The sequence below is a fragment of the Sceloporus undulatus genome, chromosome 4 (genome assembly GCF_019175285.1).
Source record: "Sceloporus undulatus isolate JIND9_A2432 ecotype Alabama chromosome 4, SceUnd_v1.1, whole genome shotgun sequence".
Lineage (NCBI taxonomy): Eukaryota > Metazoa > Chordata > Lepidosauria > Squamata > Phrynosomatidae > Sceloporus > Sceloporus undulatus.
This window is the reverse complement of record NC_056525.1, coordinates 66,664,879-66,686,303: the sequence shown is the minus strand read 5'-3', so window position 1 is coordinate 66,686,303 and position 21,425 is coordinate 66,664,879. Positions and strand designations below refer to the sequence as shown.

Below are 21,425 nucleotides of genomic sequence, written 5' to 3'. Positions count from 1 at the left end.
ATCTTTTTAAAAATTAAACTCTGGATGCATTCACACTGTAGAAATAATGCTGTTTAACACCACTTTAACTGCCATGGCTCCAACGTACAGAATCCTGGGACTTGTAATTTTGTGAGGCACCAGCACTTGAGCTATAGTACTGAAAGCAGTGTCAAACTGCATTATTTCTACAGTGTAGATGCATCCATAAAAACACAACCACATAAACTTTTAAAACATAAATCAGAAAACAATATGCATAACAAGAGAACAAAAACCCCAGCTAAATAACTAAACAAAAGCAAGCAATGCTAACACTACTGACTTCCCACCCCCACACTGATGATTATATTCCACTATTACTAAATTCTTTTTATATTATGTAATATTCATGCTTCTACTACATATAACTTTGTAAACTTTAATTTACAAAGCCTAAAACTGATGTACAGCCCCAAAGTAATAAACAATTCCCAATCTCTCTTAAAATTGTTCAACATTGTCAATTTATCATTTTCAGCAAGTTCAATTTTCTTCATCAGCTAGTTTTGTTTTGTTTTGTTTTGTTTTGTTGGGGTAATGTCGTTTCCCCATCTTTTAGTATACACAGTTCTAGCCACAGTAATCATATATTATAAAGTAATTCCAAGTTTCATATCAATTTGTTTGTTTAATATTCCCAGAAAGCAAGTCTTTGGTTTCAATTGTGTTTTAACTATAAAACTATGGACACAGAAATGGTCTACATGAGACACAAGTATTTTAGTCTCAGCAATAAACATAATATCCAGTAATAAGATGGCAATATTTAATTTAGTTTCTTTGTATTTTAGTTCTTGTAGCAGTAAAATTTATGGTCAACATAAATTGTAAAACTGAATACATGAATTATATTACAATTTCCCACTATAAGTGGAATAAATATTTTTGTTTGTGTTTATTCCCAACAACATTACTGCAATTTTTATGTTCATAAAACATGCTGCAAACAATAATATAATAACAGAATGTGTGTAAACTTATTACTATTATTGGAAAAAGTAATATTTTTGTTTCTATAATGGTAGAACATAGGTTCTTTGGCTAAGTAAGACTTAAAAGATATGAAAGATTGAGAACCACTGTCATAAAGGACTAAGTTAGATATAGTGTTAACTGTGCCAAGGGAAATTTCTCCAGAAATATAACAACAAACAAACAACAACAGGTTTGGACTATGTGAAGTCTCTCCTTTCTACATCCAGCAGAAATTCTGTCCATGCCACCTGCTTTTCTAGAAAGTATCAACATCAATGAACCCAAGTAAAATGATGCACACTGATTTCTTTGTCTTTGAAATCTGATAGACAAAACCAGGAGAATATTTTAGTAGTGATAGTTTATTATGCTCAGGGTTATCCACTGTTGATCAGAAAAGAAACAAACATGGTAAAGAAAATAAATTTAAGACAAATTTGCTTCAAGGAGGCAGGGCGGTTTTAATTGGCAGCAGGTCTAAATCTTTTCTTTGTTTTCATCCCCTGGTGTGTGTGCATGTGTATGTGTGATACATTTCCTACAACTGGTTCCTGCCTCAAGTGACATATCAACTGACCCTGAATCTAAACCGAGTGATGAGACAAAAGGTTAGGGGGGGGGGAACCCCCAAGAGACTAGATTGGAAGAAAGCTTTAGTATGGTATTCCATCTTTCATGATGTGCAAAAATCTGGTTTTACTCCAAGAAAGAAAAGATGTTGGGTGCCAGAACAAGAGAGAGAATTCACCAGGGTCACACATGTAAATTTATATAGTGAGAAACATGTGGCCCTTCCAGTGTTGCTAGTCTAACTCCTAGCATCTCTGACTGCTGACCATGCAGGTCTGATGGTAGCTGTAGTTGAGCAACATTTGAAGGACCACAGTATCTCATCTTTGTTTTGTGGGATTACTCCTCTTCTTTTTGTATCACAGCCAAAACCAGTGGACAGCTGGATCTGGAAACCAAGTGTAAAAAACACTTTTTTAAAAGAGGAAGAGAAGGGGAGCCTGACCAATCCTATCATCATGGAGCATCTTCAGGCTACAGATGTTCAGGGGCAACAGCAACAGTTCCCACTAGCCTTCCGCTTCTGTTTTAAGACAGAATGACATATGATGATGAACAGGTTGCACTGAACCCTCTAAACTGGAAATCCCATTGACTGCTGTAGTAAAACTTCCTTGCTCAGCTCACTTTTATATGTGGAATTAGGAGTGGTGAGTATTTTGTACTTTGCTTCAGGCAACAAAACCCCTTAGGCTTGCCTTGAAGAGAGTACAATTGATGAGAAAAAAGGTGTTGCTTCTGCTGCTTGTAAGGGGATCAGTTCTTTCCGAGCATGCTGCCTTCCAACTGCTCCCCTCCACGACCATGGCTCCTCTCCCACCAGAAGGCCAGCACTGTGCCTAGGAATGCTGTGTGAGAAGAACAAACAAGTGAGGGAAGAGAGAAGAGAAGGGTAGGCAGTGAAGCAGGACTGCAACCTTTTCTGATCTGGAATTTCTTCTTTCTAGTCTGGGCCTCGCCTGCCAGTTGTTTTTAGGTGCTTTGATCTGGGCTTACTACCAGAGGATTAATTTGGCTTCTGCTGCAGAAGACAAGGCTACACTGCAGAAGACAAGGCTTGAGTAAATAAGGCTGCCTGTGCCAAAGGCATCAGACAAAAAAAGTCAATTGTAGACACTGCAGGGCAGGATGGAATTTTTTTGTTTTTTGTTTTGCTTTCCTTCCAATTTCCTCAATTTTTTACTTCTGCAGCACATGCGCACACACTGACACACAGCTTTGCCAAATTTATATTTACTACCCTACTCTCAGAAAGCCAGTGTGGTGTAGTGGTTTCAGTGTTGGACAGTGTTGGGAATCCTGAGTTTCAATCTCCATGTTTTGAATCGGCCACGGAAACCTACTGAAGTCACACTCTCTCAGCCTTAGAGGAAGGCAAGGACAAGCCCCTTCTGATAAGATTCTGTGAGGAAACCCCAGCCTTAGGGTTGCCATAAGTCAGAAATGCCTTGAAGGCACAACAACAATCACAACAAATAGCTTTCATTTCAGTTAAGTTTGTCAAGGAAACCAGTGCTCTGCATCCGGCATCAAGGCCAGAACTTGGAAAAGTTACTTTTAACACTACAGCTTTCAGAAACTAGCCGTACTCTCTGGGGATCCTGGGAACTGTAGTCAAAGAGGCAACTTTTCCAAGCTCTGATCATGATAGAATAGTGAGATATTTCCTTGATTTACTCAGCTGCACCATGTGGACATATAAGAGTAAGAAGGAGTATCACTTCTAGCTGCACTATAAGTATTAACATGATAAGGTGAAAGGCAGTGAACAGTACTGGGAATGGGGGAACTAGGAATAAACGCCACCTGAGCCACAAAGCTTACTTGCTGACCATCAGCTACTCATTCTCTCTCAGCCTAGCCTATTCCACAGGGCTGTTATCAGGATAAAATGTGTGCGTGGTAGCCCTCTGAGCTCCCTGGAGGAAGAGTACGACAAAACCATGCTACAATAATGAAGCATATCTTCACTGAAATATAAAAACAAGGTTAAGGGAAGTAATTGTTGCTGTGGGAGCCTTCAAGTCATTTCCAGCCCATAGCAACCCTAAGGCAACCCTAAGGCGAACCTAGCACAGGGTTTTCTGGGGTTAAGTGTGTGAGACTCACCCAAGGTCACCCACTGGGTTTCCATGGCCGAGTGGGGAATCAAATCCTGATCTCCAGAGTTCAAGTCCTATGCTCAGACCACTACACCATGCTGGCTCTCAAGGGAAGTAATAGTCCTACTACATTTTGTGCTGGCCAGGCCTCATCTGGAATAGTGAGGCCATTACTACAAAAGGCTTCCTTGGATCCTAACATTCTGGAGAATGTTATTGGGCAATTTCTAACTTCCCCTTTTGGGAAAAGGTTCTGGAGTGTGTGGTGGCTTTCTAATGCTAGGGGTTTCTGGATTAGATGGGTTATCTAGATTGGCTTCAGGCATGATTATGGGACATAATCCTTTCCGTCTGATTCCAAGGAAGCCGTCTTAGTACTGAACCAATGTCTGTTGTAAGTAATGGATTGGAAGAGGGAAAACAAATAGAAGTTTAATCCAGATATGTGAGAAGATACTCCTTGTTAGTCAAAAGGCAGATGAGAAAATAGGGACTCTGCCTGTGCCGTGTTACACTTCCCCTGAAATCTAAGGCTGGCAACTTCAGTGTTTTCCTGCACTCAACTTTGAGGCCGGAGGCCCTGGTTTCAGCCAGGAGTGCATTTTCACCAGCTGTGCCTATTCCTTGAGATGTTAAGATCTGGCCACAGTGAAACAAGTCTTGACTGCATCCTGCTTGGACTTCTGTAACACACTTTACGTGTGGTTGTTTTTGGAAACTTCAGCAAGTTTGAAATGCTGCAGCCAGAATGCTGATTTTCCAACTGGGGCTACTTGTGTATATGTGCCTTCAGGTTGCCTGTCGACTTATAGTGACCCTATGCATTTAATAGGGTTTTCTTAGGCAAGGAATAATCAGGGGAGATCTTGCCAGTTCCTTCCTCAGAAATATTGCCTGCAGCACCTGGTATTCATTGGTAGTCGTCTCCTATTCAAATACTAACCAGGGCTAAACCTGCTTAGTTCACAAGATCAGACAGGATCTTTCTCCTTTAGGGTATTTACAACCAGGGATGTTACAGAGATCTTATATTGTTGTTGTATGCTTTCAAATCATTTGTGACTTATGGCAACCCTAAGGCAAGAGGGGGGTATCTCTCCTTTCACCATCAGCTCCTTTTTGTTTAAGGAGGCTTTTGATATGTAAGCAGGGAGGGTTTTTTTATTGGTATGTATGCATGTTTATTTATTACTTCTATATGTCTTTTAAATGCTTTTATACTGTTTGATGTGAAAAGTTTTAATTGTTTTAACTTTTTTTTTTACTGTTAAGTGGTTTTAATTTATTCTCCTTTGGGTTCCCCTTGGGTCCTACTCTGGGAGATAGGTGACATACAAATGAAATAATAAATACATAGTGCTTTAAATTCTATGGGCACCTCATTTTAAGAAGGATATAGACATTGGAACAGAGAACAAAATATATGAGGAAAAGTTTAAGGAGCTGAGCATGTTCCACTTGATGAAGCCAAAACTGAGGGGTGGCATGACTATACTCTTTAAATTCTTCAAGGGCGGTCACAGTGAGGAGGGTGCAGACTCATTCTCAGCTGCTCCATAGGGCAGAACCAGGTCTAATGATTTTAAATTACAAGAGGACAGATTTTGATTGAACATGGGAAGGAAGTTCTTCCCATGAGCAGTTCAGCAGTAGAATTAACTGCCTGGAGAAGAGGTGGGGTCTCCTTCTCCAGACATCTTCAAAAAGAGGCTGTACAGCTACCTGCTGAAGATGCTCCAGCTGGAGAGCCTGTGCTGAGTAGGGGGGGGGGGGTTCAACTCAAAAAGAGTCATGGGGCCCCTTCCAACTTTATGATTCCATCTGAAATCCATTAAAGAATGGTAAGCATATTTGAATGAAATACGCTTGAGTGCAAAATAATTAGCAGCTTCCAGAAAAGTTGGAAGTTTAGAAAAGTCGTTCTCAAACTGGTCCTCCAGATGTTTTGGATTTCAGCTCCAAGAAGCTCCAGCCAGCTTTGGCAATTATGGGCTCTAAAGTCAAAAACATCTGGAAGACTGATGTTTAAGAACCATTTCCCTGGAAGGCGGGGGGGGGGGAACCCACTGTGGCTAAGAAAGGAAATCTAGAGGTTCTGAAAAGACACAGAGAATGTGGGAAAGCAAAGGAGTTGGAGGGCTTTTCCAAGTGATCCATGAGAGTGGAAGTGGCAGGTAAATAGACTCAATTTAGCAGTTAAGCATGGAACTGAATGATGTGAGTCAACCAACATTACCTGTGGTGTCTTGGGGGGATGTGCAACAGTTCTTTGTTTCTACACTGTTATGTATATACAGTATAGACACCCTGATGATACAAGAGCTGTCTAGATTCAGAAGAAAATTTCCTTCACAGTGCCCTTCCTAAACCTGTGCCCACATGTAAGCAACCTAAGGAGATAAAATTATATATTGCTTCTGTAACCTTTCACATGTCACTTGAATCCACCTGCACCATTGCCTCCTACACTGCAAACCAGATTTGCTGAACTAGGGCCAGGAAGTGTATTCCTCACATTTTAAAGCTTGCATGGTTTATATTAAACTGTGGCCTGTTACAGACAGCCAAAATAAAGCTGCTTCGAGTCACAGCGGAAGTATGGTGTTTCAATGATGCATGCGTCCTAAGAGTCCAGAAGCCACACCAAAGCCATGCTCCAGTCCTTAGGGCTGGAGCTTGGTGCGACTTCTGGACTCTTAGGACGCATGCATCATTGAAACACCATACCTCCACTGTGACTCGAAGCAGCTTTATTTTGGCTGTCTGTAACAGGCCTGTATGCCAGATAAAAGATTACAGTAGTTGCTTCTTATCAAATGCATTTACCAAAGCAGTTCTTGTCAAGTCTCCTCCAAGACATCCACCCCCACAACCACAGCTAAAACAATGACCATACAAGAAGTGTCGAGGGTGGTTGCAAATGACAATAGTTATGACTTGAAAACTTAAGCATGGTCCATGTCCAACCCCAAAGAAAACTTTCTGCCATCTGTAGAATCCTATCTGTACAGCCCATCTTGGTATGTGCATAGCTCTAGCCTGGGGTTAATATATTGGCCACTCTACAATAGAGCTAAATCTAGGGAATCTACTTTTTAAATTTGACATCTACTCAGGAGAAATGTACAATGGCTAAAATAGGAAAGTTTTTGGCCAAACTGTTATACACTGCTAGCAAAATCTTTAGCATTAGCCACATTTTTAACTTGAAGTTATGTAAACATTTCCTAATACGCAACTCTATTTTGATTTTTAAATATGAGCCAGCATAGTATAGTGGTTTGAATGGTGGACTATGATTCTGGAGATCAAGGTTCAATTCCCCGCTTAAGCATAAAAACCCACTGAGTGACCTTGGGCAAGTCACACTCTCTCAGCCTCAGAGGATGGCAATGGCAAACCCCCTCTGAAGAAACTTGCCAAGAAAATCCTGTGAGAGGTTTGCCTTAGGGTTGCCATAAGTGTACGAAAAAGGCTTGAAGACACACAAAAACAATTATAAAAGAAAGGCAGAATACTTCAGTGAGTTCTCCAAAACATCTTCCAAAGAAATGAATGAGAGCACCTAAAGATCGCAGTTATACAGTGGGTCTTTGTTATCCACTGGGGTTTGGTTACAGTATCCCCCGTGGATAACAAAATCCATGGATGCTCAAGTCCCATTAAATATAATGGTATAGCAAAATGATGTCCCTTATATAAAATGGAAATTCAAGGTTTGCTATTTGGAATTTATACTTTTTTAGAATATTACAAGCTGTGGATGCTTGAATCTGTGGATTAAAAGTCAGTGGATAAGGAGGGCTAACTGTATTGTGTTGTAGTGTATTTCCTTCCTCTGTTAGGCCACACAGTTTTAGCCTCTAGTGTAAATTTATTTTAAAATTTATGAAAATTCAAGTGTATATCCATATCCTATGAATCTCTTATCCTGGCTTGAAAATGAAAATCAAGGGAAGAGACCATGTTGAATACGATTACTGTCCAGAAGTACCTCTTTTCTACTGAGGGAACATCCAGCAACCAAACAGGGAATCCAACAACACAGGTTAGAGTTAAAGCAGTCTTTTCTGTCCGTTTGTCCTGCATCCTGCCATGGCAGAGGGGCATTCCTATGGCAAAATATAATTTAAACCTGAGGTCTGTATAAACCACACCATCACTCCTAATGGCTCCCACACATGCTTCCCTCTTCTGTTGTGTTTAGAGATCAGGGGTGAACAACTATGTGGGAGCCAAATTTTGCCTATACCCAACTCCAACCCACACCAGAGTAGCTTCTTGGAACACTGTCCAGAAACGATATTACATTCCTTCTGGTCACTGTTTTCAGCCAAAATTGTACTTTGGGGAGTGCTGATACCAGCAGGCTTAGAGCAAGTCAAACACTTCCAGATCTATATTTTAAAAATGCTTTAGGCAGAAAAAAAATATATAAGGGAGGAGAACTCAAAACAAGACTGAATATATCTGAAGCTAAGGAAAGGTGAGTCAACTGGAAAAGGAAATCTTGAGCAGGTGTCAGGTGCCAGGAGAAGCTGACTGAGAAAGAAAGCAGGAAATGCAAAGGAGATTAAGGAGATAAATAGGAGGTGGGCAGTTATCATTCTGTCTCCCTTTCCCCACTGTCCTTTGCCCTATCTTTCTCCTCCTTTCACCACAAAAGGGCATCTAACTGTCTCTCAAGATCATGTCCTGGTCTGCACTGAGAAGCTGTTTTTAAATCTCCCAAGAGAAATTAGAATTTTCCTTTCCCTTCCCCTGCCTTCCTTTTGCCAGCAAGCAAAAATGTTTTTATTAAGGCAGGGTTTTTAATATATAAACATGACAGGGTGCTTTTTATATGGGGTGTTTTAGGTATGTTTTTAACTTTTATATATGTTGTGTTAACTGTAATACTGTTTTATCTAGATGATTTTTTTAAAAAAAATATTGTGAAGTCTTTAAAAATGTTTTTATCTTTGTGAGCTGCCTTGGGTCCTTTTCTGGGAGAAAGGTGGCATAGGTCCAAAAGACACTGCAGAATTAATCCAGTTTGAGAGCACTTAAACTGGCCTGGCTCAGTGCTAGGGGATCTTGAGAACTGTAGTTTATTGGGGCACAAGAGCTCTGACAGAGAAGGCTAAATGTCTCACAAAACTACAGTTCCCAGGATTCCCTCAACTGAGCCTGGGCAGTTAAAGCAGTTTCACACTGGATTACTTCTGCAGTGTGTTTTGGACCTTATTATTATTATTATTATTTTACCCACAGAAATCTATGGAAAATCCAATCCAATGTAGCTGGGACTATGTTGTTCCATCTTATACATATCTTACTGCGTAATTCTCTGTGAATACTGCTGGCCAAAGGCAGGACTGAGACTGGTGTTCATCCACCAGATTGCTCTGAGTGCAAGAAAATCTGATCTGTAAAAATAACTCCTTCAAGACTTTTTCTTGCATAAAATCCAAGACTCAACTGTATGGCAACCTCATGCTTCACCAACTGGCACACGTGCGTTGCAGTTAAAATGTTCAAAAACAGAACTACACAATGCCTATTTTGTACATAAAGGTATAGTGAAGACCTCTGCCTTTGGTGCTAACGTCTGATGTTTTTTTTCAGGTTCCTCAAATACAGGTTCAGTTAACAAGCACATACCAAAGATCCAGGGCAACTTTTTGTTTAGGGGGCAACTTGTGTACACTAATAGCTAACTCAGGGTCTGCGTAATGAGGGTTGTGTAGCCACAACAAGGCTGAGAAACAAGAGGAAGGTATTAGTCTGGTCTGGGGAAGCCCGTGGTTTGCAGAAGGAGAAACAAATGTACTTGTTACAATACCTCTGTTACACCCAATAGCTGAACCTCTTTGGTGGTTCAGAAAAATCAGGCTGAGTCACTAAAACACACAAGGAGAAAACAAAGGGTAAAATCCCAGAAGGAATACAACCAAGTCACAATCAAATGTCAGATGAGCACAGCAGTGCAAAAATCTAAAAATCCTAAAAAAAAATTTTTGTCTAAAAACCCCACAAAAACAAACAAACAGCTTCATTTATATACTGCCTCAAACTGAACTAACAGTGTCTAAGCGGTTTACAACTGTAAACACCATACTACTAGGAAAACCTTTTTGAGAAAGTTATTCCACAAATGGAAGATCATTACTGAAAAGGCCCACCCTCTAGTAGTGAGTTGAGCTTGAGAAAGTTACCTTTTGGACTATGGCTGCATCCGTATTGCAGAGACAATCCAGTTTGACCTCACTTTAATTGCCATAGCTCAATGTCATGGAATTCTGGGAATTGTAGTTCTGAGAGACATTTAGCCTTCTCTGTCAGAGAGCTCTGGAGTCACAACAAGTGACAATTCCCAGAATTCCATAGCATTGAGCCTTATCAGTTACAGTAGTGTCAAACTGGATTATTTCTGCAGTACAGATGCAGCCTACACCTCCCAGAATCACTCAGCCAGTGGCTACTGGCTAGTAGCAAATAAATTATCACCATGGGAAGTATGACAGACTATTTGACAAAGTGTGACACACAGATGACCATATTCATGGTAAAGTAGACATCTCAATGCTGCCCAAGACTGACTATTTGCCATCTGTACACAGCTTTGAAGATAGCTAAATACCCTAAAGGCACCAGATCCCATCTGATCATGGAAGTTAAACAAGGCCACCTCTGGTTAGTACTTGGATGGGAGAACACCAGTGAACACCAGATGCTATAGGCTATATTTTTGAGGAAGGAACTGGCAAAACCACCTCTGAGTATTCCTTGCCTAAGAAAACTCTATGTAATCCATGGCGTTACCATACATCTGTTTTAATATTGTAATTATTTAACTCTATTTTAATGTATCACTTTAGTAAGTTTTTAATTGTACTGTTCTTTACAACTGCAAGCTGCCCTGAGTCCCAGTTTTGGGGAAAAGGTGAGGTACAAATAAATATACTAATATTAATTAAAAAATCAATAGGTGACTTAAAGGCGCATGCACACATATGCACACAGACACACAGCCTAGAAGATGCTTACCATATATACTGGACTATAAGTCGACCTCATATATAAGTTGAGGGCAGGTTTTGGGGCCAAAATGATAGATTTTGATATGGCTCATGGATAAGTCGAGGGTAAAACTTAGGGAAATCAAAGGAAAACAATGCCAAAGAACTTACAAAATTACAGCAAGGATCACTATTTGTACTCATACTAAAGGCTGAATGGATGAGAGAGTAGAAGGGGGTCAAGGCTTCCAGAGCAGATTAAACTCTTGCCTTTCACCAGGGGATATCTATCTATCTATCTGAGTTAAAGTACAGTACTTACATTGACCCATGGATAAGTTGATTCAGCTTTTTTGGGTCAATTTTTTAACCTAAATTTCTAGACTTATACATGAGTATATACAGTAATTACAAACTGTAAGAAAGACAGGTGCTGGCTTCAATCAAGACAAACATAAAACACTGATTATTTCTGGGAGATGTACTACAATTAACAGCTATTTTAAGAGATTGGTTCACTCTCCATAAAAATAATTTCCATGTACAACTTGATAAAAACTTTAGCAACAACAAAATTTAAAAACCTGGGTGGATTGATTTAAATTATACAAGGAGGATGGAAGAAAAGCAAAATTAATTTCCAATCAAGTATCTCTGTGTTTTGTAATTATTATATTTACCGAAGAGGGGAAACATATGCATACTATTTGGTTGCTATTATAATAGTGAAATCCAGCCTGGGAATTTAGCTCACAGGGAAAGCCTCCACACAAACATGAGATTTTCCTCTTCGGGCACAGTAAAGCTTGATTTTTTTGTCTTTGACTCAACAAAAACCAAAGTACCATATTTTCCAGCATATAAGATGACTTTTTGACCCTTGAAAATTGAGTCAAAAGTTGGCGGGCCGTCTTATACGCCAGGTTGAGCCCGGGGGCCCGGTGCGCGTGCGCTCGGGCACCAGCTTCTCAGGCCTCCAGAGGCCTGGGAAGGTGGCAGCCCCGCGCCGGCTTCTAAGGGGCCTTCAGAGGCCCCTTGGAAGCCGGCGCGTGTGCTCTGGGGCCGCCGGCTTCTCAGGCCTTTGGAGGCCTGGGAAGCCTGCAGCCCCATGCCGGCTTCTAAGGGGCCTTTGGAGGCCCCTTAGAAGACGGCGCGCGCGTGCATGGCCGGCTGCCAGCTTCTAAGGAGGAGGGGTAGCCTTATACAGTGAGTATAGGCTAAACCCTACATTTTTTAAAAAAATTTGGGGGTCGTCTTATACGCCCAGTTGTCTTATACGCCGGAAAATACGGTAGGTGGCAGCTGGAAGAGATGAAATGGCAGCAACAGGTCATATAAAATCCTCAGCAGGGATTCCTCATCAAGTCATTTCTTTCTTCATGCCTTCTTTTCCATTCCCCCACCCTGCCTTTGTCAACTTATGGAGATCTATCAGCTTGCACACATTAATATGGATCTTGGAATCTTTCTTATGGGCAACAATGCTAACCTGATTTCTTCAGAATTACTTTTATAAAACTCCCAAGCATCATAACTCAAACATAACCTGGTTTATCCACATTACAGAAGACAAATGGTGTTAAGCTTTCTTATTAAGAGATTTATTTTATCACTGAGCTCTCACATAAGGAACACCTCTGTTTCCATTTATTTATTAATTAAATGTTTATATACCACCCTGTATAATGAGATCTCTAAATGACCTTTTACTGGCCAAGGCTAATGGCCTTTACTCTGTTCTCATCCTTCTTGATTTGTCTGCAGCCTTTGACACTGTTGATCACTGTCTCCTAGTTGACATACTCTTTGACCTTGGGTTCTCAGACTCTGTTCTTGACTGGTTTAGATCTTACTTGTCTGGCAGATCTTTTGCAGTAGTTGCAGGGGGTCTCCTGTTCCCTTATCTGTTGGAGTTCCCCAGGGCTCTGTTCTGGGTCCCCTTCTGTTTTCTCTCTACACACTGTCCTTAGGTAAACTCATCAGCTCTCTTGGCTTTTCCTACCATCTGTATGCCGATGACACCCAGCTGTATCTTTCCGCCCCTGACCTTTCTACAAAGCTTGAACAGCAAGTCTTGTCTTGCCTCACAGTCGTCTCGCAGTGGATGCGCCATCAGCGCTTGAAGCTTAACATGTCCAGGATGGAGCTTCTTGTCTTTCCTCCTAAGCCCACCCTTCAACACTCCTTTTCTGTCTCTGTGGACAACATTTCTATTCAACCAATCCAGCAAGCCCGCAGTCTTGGTTTTATCTTTGACTCTTCTCTGTCGTGTATCCCTCAGATCCAGACCACAGCCAAGGCTTGTAGATTCTTTTTGTACAATATTGCCAAAATCCGACCATATCTCTCCGTCTCTACTGCCAAGATCCTGGTCCATGCCCTAGTGATCTCACGACTTGATTACTGTAATGTCCTCCTGGCTGGGCTTCCTTTTTCTCACCTCCGTCCTTTAATCTCTGTCCAGCATTCAGCTGCACGCATTATCACTTCCACCCACCGCTCTGACCACATCTCTCCTGTGTTGGCATCCCTTCACTGGCTCCCCCTCCCTTTCCGTATTCAGTACAAGCTCCTGCTGTCGACGTTTAAAGCCCTTCATAGACTGGCCCCTCCTTACTTATCAGACCTTCTTTCTCCTCACCTTCCCACTCGGGCCCTCCGTTCTGGTAGTCAAGGGTTCCTGTCTCAGCCCAGGATTTCCTCTGCCCCATCCCAGATTCGCCCCTTTTCACTTGCTGCCCCTCACTCCTGGAACCTTCTTCCCCTACAAGCAAGAGCCATCACTTCTTTAACCAGCTTCAAAACGGAGTTGAAAACCATCCTGTTCAGAGTAGCCTTCCCAGGCATTGCATAATTGTCGCTTGCTATTTGGTTTTCTTTTGTTGTCTGTTTATCAAACCATTTCCTGTATTGCTATGTACTGTATATGCATTATCCTACTTGAGAGTATGTATTTTCCCTGGAAGAAGATTAACCATCCATTATGAAGCCAAGCCCTCCCTCCAGTCCATCTGCCTTGGTCCAGGCCTTGGAGGTAGAGAAGAACTGCTGGACCTCTTACCCTTTCCCTCCACCGCTCCCTTCTCCTTCTGTGTCATGTCTTTTTAGATTGTAAGCCCAAGGGCAGAGAACCGTCTAATTAAAAAGATTGTATGTACAGCGCTGTGTAAATTTACAGCGCTTCATAAATAAAGGTTAATAATAAATAATTAATAATAATAATATCTGTCTGAGGAGGAACTTCCTGACAGTAAGGGCTGTTCGACAGTGGAACACTCTTCCTTGGAGTGTAGTGGAGTCTCTTTCCTTGGAGGTCTTTCAACAGAGGCTGGATAACCATCTGTCGGGGATGCTTTGACTGAGAGTTCCTGCACGTCAGGGGGTTGGACTGAATGGCCCTTGTGGTCTCTTCCAACTCTATGATTCTATGATATTTTATATTATATTTTTAGGGATGATTTTGCTATCATTGTTCAGCCACACTGATGTAAAGATGGCAGGCTAAGGTAGGACTGATCTGGGGAATTTTATGTATCTAAAGCTTCAGTAAAGAAAAGGCAACTGGTGGACTTTTTTTTTTTAAATGAAGCACCCAGTACACTCAGTTTCAATGCCACATTGGCATTTATACAGGTATTAATTGTAGGTGTAGGAACTGTGTGGTTTTCCAGATGTAGTTGGACTGCAGTTCCCAGATGGCTTAACCAGTACAGCTAATATTGAGGGATTTGGGGAATTAAAGTTCCATGACATTTGGAAGGCCACAATTTTATAAAATAATTGTTAACACTCCCCCTATGAATATGACAAAATAAGTCACAGGAAAAAAACACTGCTGATAAAGCCACAGTGACTCATTTACAAGCATTACAGGTGAAAAGGTCACACATGCATAAATGTTCTCAAAGCAAAGGTATGGTTTTAGCAGTTAAATTGGGCATTGCTTTTTTCCATTCATGTGTCTGCAAGCACACCTCTGGGAGCTTCACTCCTTCCTGATGCTAACCTATTTTGCTCATCTAAACTTAAATCAAAGTTGGAATTTATTAAGTTTGACTCCACTAGATAAGACTGCTAGAAATGAGTTGATGTGACAATATTTTGTTTTTAACGATGAAATACTGCTGCTACCATAAACATGTCCTGGGCATTCCTGTTGTCTTCTTTGGTTGCTCTACAGTGAAGCGTCTGTGCTTGACTACACCACATCCTTTCATCACAGCCCCTCATGATATCAATATCTTCATGTGGGCCTTCTTAGAGAGGATCAAATGAGCATGTACTTGTTGCCCTCCCATCTGTAAGGTGCAGGAGGGATGCTTTGCATTTGAGGACTCCTACCAGCTTCTCTGCATTCTGTTTTGAAGCTGTTTTGGCACAAAAGAGCTTCAATGGAAAAATACAAAAAACTTTATTTGGACAATTTTTATTCTGGCTGGTTTTTGCCTATTAAAAAATCCTGTATGCAGCAGACAACTGAGACCCAGCAATGCTGTTTAAGATTCTTTGGATGACAACACTGTAAAATTTCTATCTTCTTGGTCTAGTTCAAAGTGAAATCTTTAACAAAATGGTGATTCTGGCACACCACAATATAGCACTTGATAAGATGATGAATAAGATGGACAAATGGAAGCTAAAGAAGCTGTAGCTACAGCTTACTGAAACAACGGTTAAAGAGACTTTTGGCTTGTAAAATGGCTACTATGCTAGTTAGGTAAAGTTTTAGTCAAACATGTTCATCATTTTTCATAATGTTCTTTGCTTTAATTATACTAAATTCTAGACATTCTTGGAAAAGCCATTTTGGAGAATTTATTTACAGTCGGCCCTCTGGATCCATGGATTCAACCATCCATAGCATTAAAATATTTTTTTAAAAATTCCAAAAAGCAAACCTTGATTTTTCCCATTTTTATAAGGGACACCATTTAACTAAGCCATTGAATGTAATGGGACTTGAGCATTCATGGATTTTGATGTCCCCTGGGGTGGGGTGGGGGCAATCCTGGAACCAAATCTCAGCAGATACCAAGGGACCACTGTAATGGCTATGAGAGCTACAGTGTGTGAAATCCACACTGAGGAAATTATGTTGAAAGCCATACATTGTTAGTATAATCACATATCAACATGCCTGCATTAAGAGGCTTTAGATAAAGTCAGTTATTTTAAACTGTTTGACCCCAGCTTGTTTAAGTACACAATGCTATTAGATAGATAAAGCTATCAATGAGTATTGGTCATGATGGCTGTATATCAAGATCTAATCCTGATTAACAGTTGCTGGGAAACAATAGCAGGAGAAGGATGATGCTTTCACATCCTGCTTGTGGACTCTCATGGGCATCTAGTTTGCTACTGTGGGATACAGGCTGCCAGATATGATAGGTCTAGATAGGCCTTTAGTCTAGTCCAGAAGGATCTGTGTTCTTACAATATCAGGATAGACAAAAGCAATGAACACTGCCAGCAGTTTTCTGAGTGTGCACATGTGATGATCATGTTATCCATTTCTCCCAAGTACAAATACAATATCCATCCAGTCTTGGGCCAAAAACTAACATGCTCCAGAAAACAGGATAGGCAAAATAAGTAGAATAGTTACAACTGGTATGTAGAAATGTGTAAGAACTGAAGGACGTACACAGAAAGCAAGCACCAACCAGTTCAAGAGCTTTATCATAACAGTGCCAGATACAAATTTTGAGTTTGTCACAAACTCACTCAGTGACCCTAGGCATATCTCAGTCTCTCACAAGATCTGCAATGCTTATAAGGTTGTTGTGATGATTACTCAACACTTTCCTGACTTAGGAAAAGCACTAAACATTGCAGTTTATATTTATTTTACTATTGTTTTTCAACAACCTTACGGGTTATCAGATGGACTAAGAAAACAAATAGTTCCAAATCTATAAAATGGGCTTATTAACAAGTGCTACCATGAGTATGAGGCAAAGACAATGAGCCACTAAGTAAACTAAAAAGTGATATTAAAATGATTAATAAATTCTAATGCAGCCATCAACTTGTGAGGTTATTTCAGTGATAACACTCCCTTAACTTCAGGTTCTCAATTTGTAAAGCAGGACCAATACTGGATGTCATACTGAGGAGGGAGCAAGCTTGTTTTCTGCTGCTCCAGAGACTAGGACCTGGAGCAATGGATGCAAGCTACAGGAAAAGAGATTCCACCTCAACATTAGGCAGAACTTCCTGACAGTAAGGGCTGTTCGACAGTGGAACACACTTCCTTGGAGTGTGGTGGAGTCTCCTTCCTTGGAGGTCTTTAAGCAGTGGCTGGATGGCCATCTGTCAGGGATGCTTTGATTCAGAGTTCCTGCATGGCAGGGGGTTGGACTGGATGGCCCTTGTGGTCTCTTCCAACTCTATGATTCTATGATTCAGTGGCCTCACTAAAGTGTAGAAGAGGGGGTTGGACTGGATGGCCCTTGTGGTATCTTCCAACTCTATGATTCTATGAATATTACACAGCCCAAGTGTTTGCTCCTACTGTACTTTGTGCTACAGCCTTATTTTCTGTTGTGGGTGTTGAGGTGACAACAAGTTAGGTAGTAGGAAAGTGTGTTCGTATCACAAGCCAGAAACATGTAACATTCAAGTTCTGTTTGTATGTTTTGAAGGTAACTATAAAGACAACAATGCTTAGCAAGACAGAAGGCAATAGAAAAAGAAGACGACCCAATTACAGGTGATAAAAGAAGCTACCTCCCTAAATTTGCAAGATCTGAGCAGGTTGATGTCACAGGGTGACTTGGAGGTCTCTCGTCATAGGGACCTCATAAATCAAAGTTGACTTGACAACAACAATGGTTTAACTTTGAGAAATGGGAAAGTAAACAGTGCCTTTTAAAAATCTCCACAACTATAATGATAACTAAGTAGTTTTTGGAGCCTTGGAATTATAACTGCAACTAGTTACTTTGTAACTGTAACTTTATCATCTCTGGTGCACAATGGTGTTATATTGAGTGACATTGACTGACAGTATTGGATTGACTGAAACATTTGTACATTTCTGTCATTCACGAGAAATCCCAGGGAGGTATATAAAATTTAATAGCAAAAATGCACATGCAAGTTAAGAAGCATAACTGTTATAAACAACAAATAAGCCAAAATAAACATTTAATATTTAAAATACAGGAATTTGTGGCACAAAATACATGAATGCCACAAACAACAAACTAATTCAAATAAGTCAAAAACCTCTGACTAGTAGTCCTTTGCCCTGAGGTTGCTGTAAAAGAAAACCACAAGAATGACACATCAAGAGGAAAACAGGCCAAGTCACAGCACAACCTTATACATGTCTACTTAAATTTTCAGTTCTGCTATGTCAAATGGGTTTCACTCCCCTATAAGCATGCACACAACTGCAGCCAACATCATTTTAAAAAAGCATCCTATTAGTAAATCCTGTAGACAGATTAGGAATGGCTAGCGAGTTAAGGTTGCCATTTGCTAAGTTCTGGCAGACATATGGGCCTATTCTTTCATTTCCAAACGTATGATTTCATTCATGTTACAATAACAAAGTGAACACAAAAGAGCTGAGTGTTGTTACAAGCATTTCACCTGATGCAATTTCCACGGATGATCTGCGTCTCCTTGTGTTCCTGTCTGTTGGGTCACTGCCATTTCTTGAGTCCATGCTGCAGTGGAGCTTTGAGGGAAAAACAGCGGTAATCCCCAAGAATCTGCAAGAGACAGACAAGCCAGTCTGTGACCACAACAAGGTTCAAGAGTTTGAATGCTAAAGAGAATCCTCTGAGCTAAAGCACTCCTTTCCCTCGGCTGCTTCCTCTTCCCTTGTGAGCCATTTAGCTCCACCTCTTTGGGTAACCCAACTCTGCTCTGCCTTACTCACACCCACTCTTTTGTGTTAGTACCCTCCCTGTCTCACCAAAAATAAAGTCTAGTGCCTTCTCCTTCTCTATCTTGCCCCCTCCAAATTGTTACTTAACCTCTCAACCTAAACTTTTCACAACACTCTTTCTGTTCCATCATCAGTGCTTCTTGCACTGCTTATAAAAAAGAAACACTGAGTGCCTAGCCGACTCTTATTGTATTGGAAACACTAATTCTTCTCTCAGTGAAACTGAAACTAACAAATGCACCTTACAAATGTTTATTGGAAACTAAAATCAAATTAGAATCGAGAGGAACAAACAGTCAAATAATCCTGTCCAAATCAATCAGTGGAAAACAGTCTCCGCCTACACGTCTAAAATCTCTAGATTTCCTGCATCTGATTCAGCAAAAAATGATGTTGTGGGTATAAAGGACACCTCTGCATTTTTTAAAAAAAGGAAATGTTGGTGAACTAAATGTTGCTGATAAAATTCTACTAATACTTCCTTGTGCCATACAATCAAGGCAAGTCTAATTCTCATTCGCTTCTGGCTAAATATATTGCAACTTGTTAATTTTGTACTGAGAAAAAATTTCAATATGTATACTTTTAAATTTAAATTTCTGCAACCTAATTGATGGTAAACATGGTTAGATTATCCATGCTTGCAACATTGCTGAAAGACACACATACTCAGATCATTCAATAGTAAGAAGATGATACTGTTTTGTCCATGAATGAATGTGTATTCTACAGACGGTGGCTTCAATTTTTGTTGTTGTTTGGAATGATGGTCAGTTCAAATTAAATTACGCACATGCTTAATCATATCCATTTCCTATTTGATTCCCCCTTTCTTGTATTTATGTTTAAAACATTAAATATTTTTAAAAATGTACTGTATATATATATGTACCTATATATGATTCAAGAGGGTGGGAAAGACATCCCTAATCCAGAAATCTGAAATTCTCCAAAAAGATAAAAGTTTTTGCCTCCAGCTGCCTACTTATGCCTTCAAAGTGGTGGCTGTGGTACTACTCCTCATTTATCTCTCAGATCCCCAGTGTCTCTCCAGTCTCATGTCTCATACACAACACAAGTAGTGGAGAGAGATGCTACTGGAGAAGTCACAAGAATCTGTGAAATGGCAGGAGTCATGGATTTGCACCTAGTAAACCCTTAGTTTTCTCCATCTCCATCTCTCTAGCTTTGTGTCCCTCTCCAGTCTTGTATATACAGTATGCACTATGCTACTTGTGTTGTGTATTATGTAGCTTCAAATACAAGTATTCCAAAATCCGCCCCCGCCAAAAAGTTCACATTACAGCATTAAACTTCACTGAAAGACTCAAATAGATGCTGCCCAAATGGCTAATTCAAAATTGAAGCCACACAAATCCTCAAAAGGAGTTCATTTTGTATCATTTGTATCATTTTGAGCAGTGTTGTAGGAAGTTTTTTGCTGAGCAACTTTCAAGAATGCACCTAAAGAAGTGCAAAAAGAAAGTCCTATAACACTTTAAGATGTTCATTATGGTATGAATGTTTGTGGGCTAGTCTACTTTCTCAGATGCAGGGAGTATAAACTCCAGTAAAGGTGGGATTCATGCAGTCCTCAACGTTGTTGGACTGCAACTCCCATAAGCCCAAGCCCACATAGCCAACAGTAGAGGAATGCTGGGACCTGCAGTCCAACAATATCCCAAGGGTTGCAGGATTCCCACCCCTGATCTAGGAATATCTACAGGCGCATCTACACAAAGTGCAGAAATAATGCACTTTGACACCAGTTTAACTGCCATCGCTTCATTCTACAGGATCCTAGGATTTATAGTTTTGTGAGGCACCAGCACTCTGGCAAAGAAGGCCTTGTAAAATTACAGATCCCAGGATTCCACAGGATGGAGCTACAGAACTTAAAGTGGTGTCAGACTGCGTTATTTCTACAGTGTAGATGCACCCTACATGATGAACATGACTAGGGGTGGGATGTTGACAGTAAGGATTTTCGTTTTTTGGGGGGGTGTACATTTTTGCTTCTTTTTTGTGCAAAATGTAGACAGTACTAGAACAGTAGAAGGGTACTAATGATTACATTATCAACAATGGCCATTTGCAAAAGTATTAATGAAAATAGTTTTTTGTGGGGTTTTTGGGCTATGTGGCCATGTTCTAGAAGAGTTTCTTCTTGACGTTTCGCCAGCATCTGTGGCTGGCATCTTCAGAGAATGCTTGCCCTTCAGCCCGAAAACCCCACCAAAAACTATGGATGCCAGCCATGAAAGCCTTCAACTCCTTATTAATGAAAATATGGCAAGGTGGATTTTCCTGCCTGGGTCTCTAGCACAGCACTTCATGTGACAAGGATCAGATACAGCAAAGTTAGCTAAGGTCAAAGCAGTGGTTTGACCTTTGCAATTTTACTCTTTTTAGAAAGATTGGCTTTGAGCAGCAATTCATACCTGTATCTGACTTGCTCAGTAGGTTCAGAAAGTGTCTTCCCAAATGCACCAAAAAGACATGAAAAGGCCACCATCATTTTGTATGTTTATTCACTGAACAAATATAATTTCTTACAGTATGACAAAAGGCCTTTAGCAATTCAGTGCCACAGATCCTTCATCTGTACTATAGAATGATGATCTGGATGATGATCATGATATTGTCCTGCCTTATAAGACTGTTGTACATATCACTGAATGCATAGGGAACTTAGAAAAGACACAAAGTATCACCACAGTCACCCAACAAGCCCTGCTGGGCAGCCTAAGAAAAGTCATCCTCAGTTTTTGTATCAATTTTTATAAAAGAAAAAATGACAAAGATGCTACCCAGATTCAACTGCACAATGAACAAGGTTTAACTTTTGCTACA

General features: G+C 40.5%; 1 protein-coding gene across 3 annotated transcripts in view; it reads right to left on the bottom strand.

The window, feature by feature from the left end:
* Nucleotides 1-21,425, bottom strand: part of BAK1 (BCL2 antagonist/killer 1) — a 50,129-nt gene that overhangs the window by 12,374 nt on the left and 16,330 nt on the right. For all 3 annotated transcript variants that reach the window (XR_006103691.1, XM_042465196.1, XM_042465197.1), the window contains exon 2: nt 18,272-18,393. Coding sequence is in view for 2 of the 3 variants with exons in the window: in XM_042465196.1 (XP_042321130.1) it covers nt 18,272-18,347 (76 nt within the window). In the remaining variant the exon portion in view is untranslated. The remainder of the gene's footprint in view (nt 1-18,271; nt 18,394-21,425) is intronic.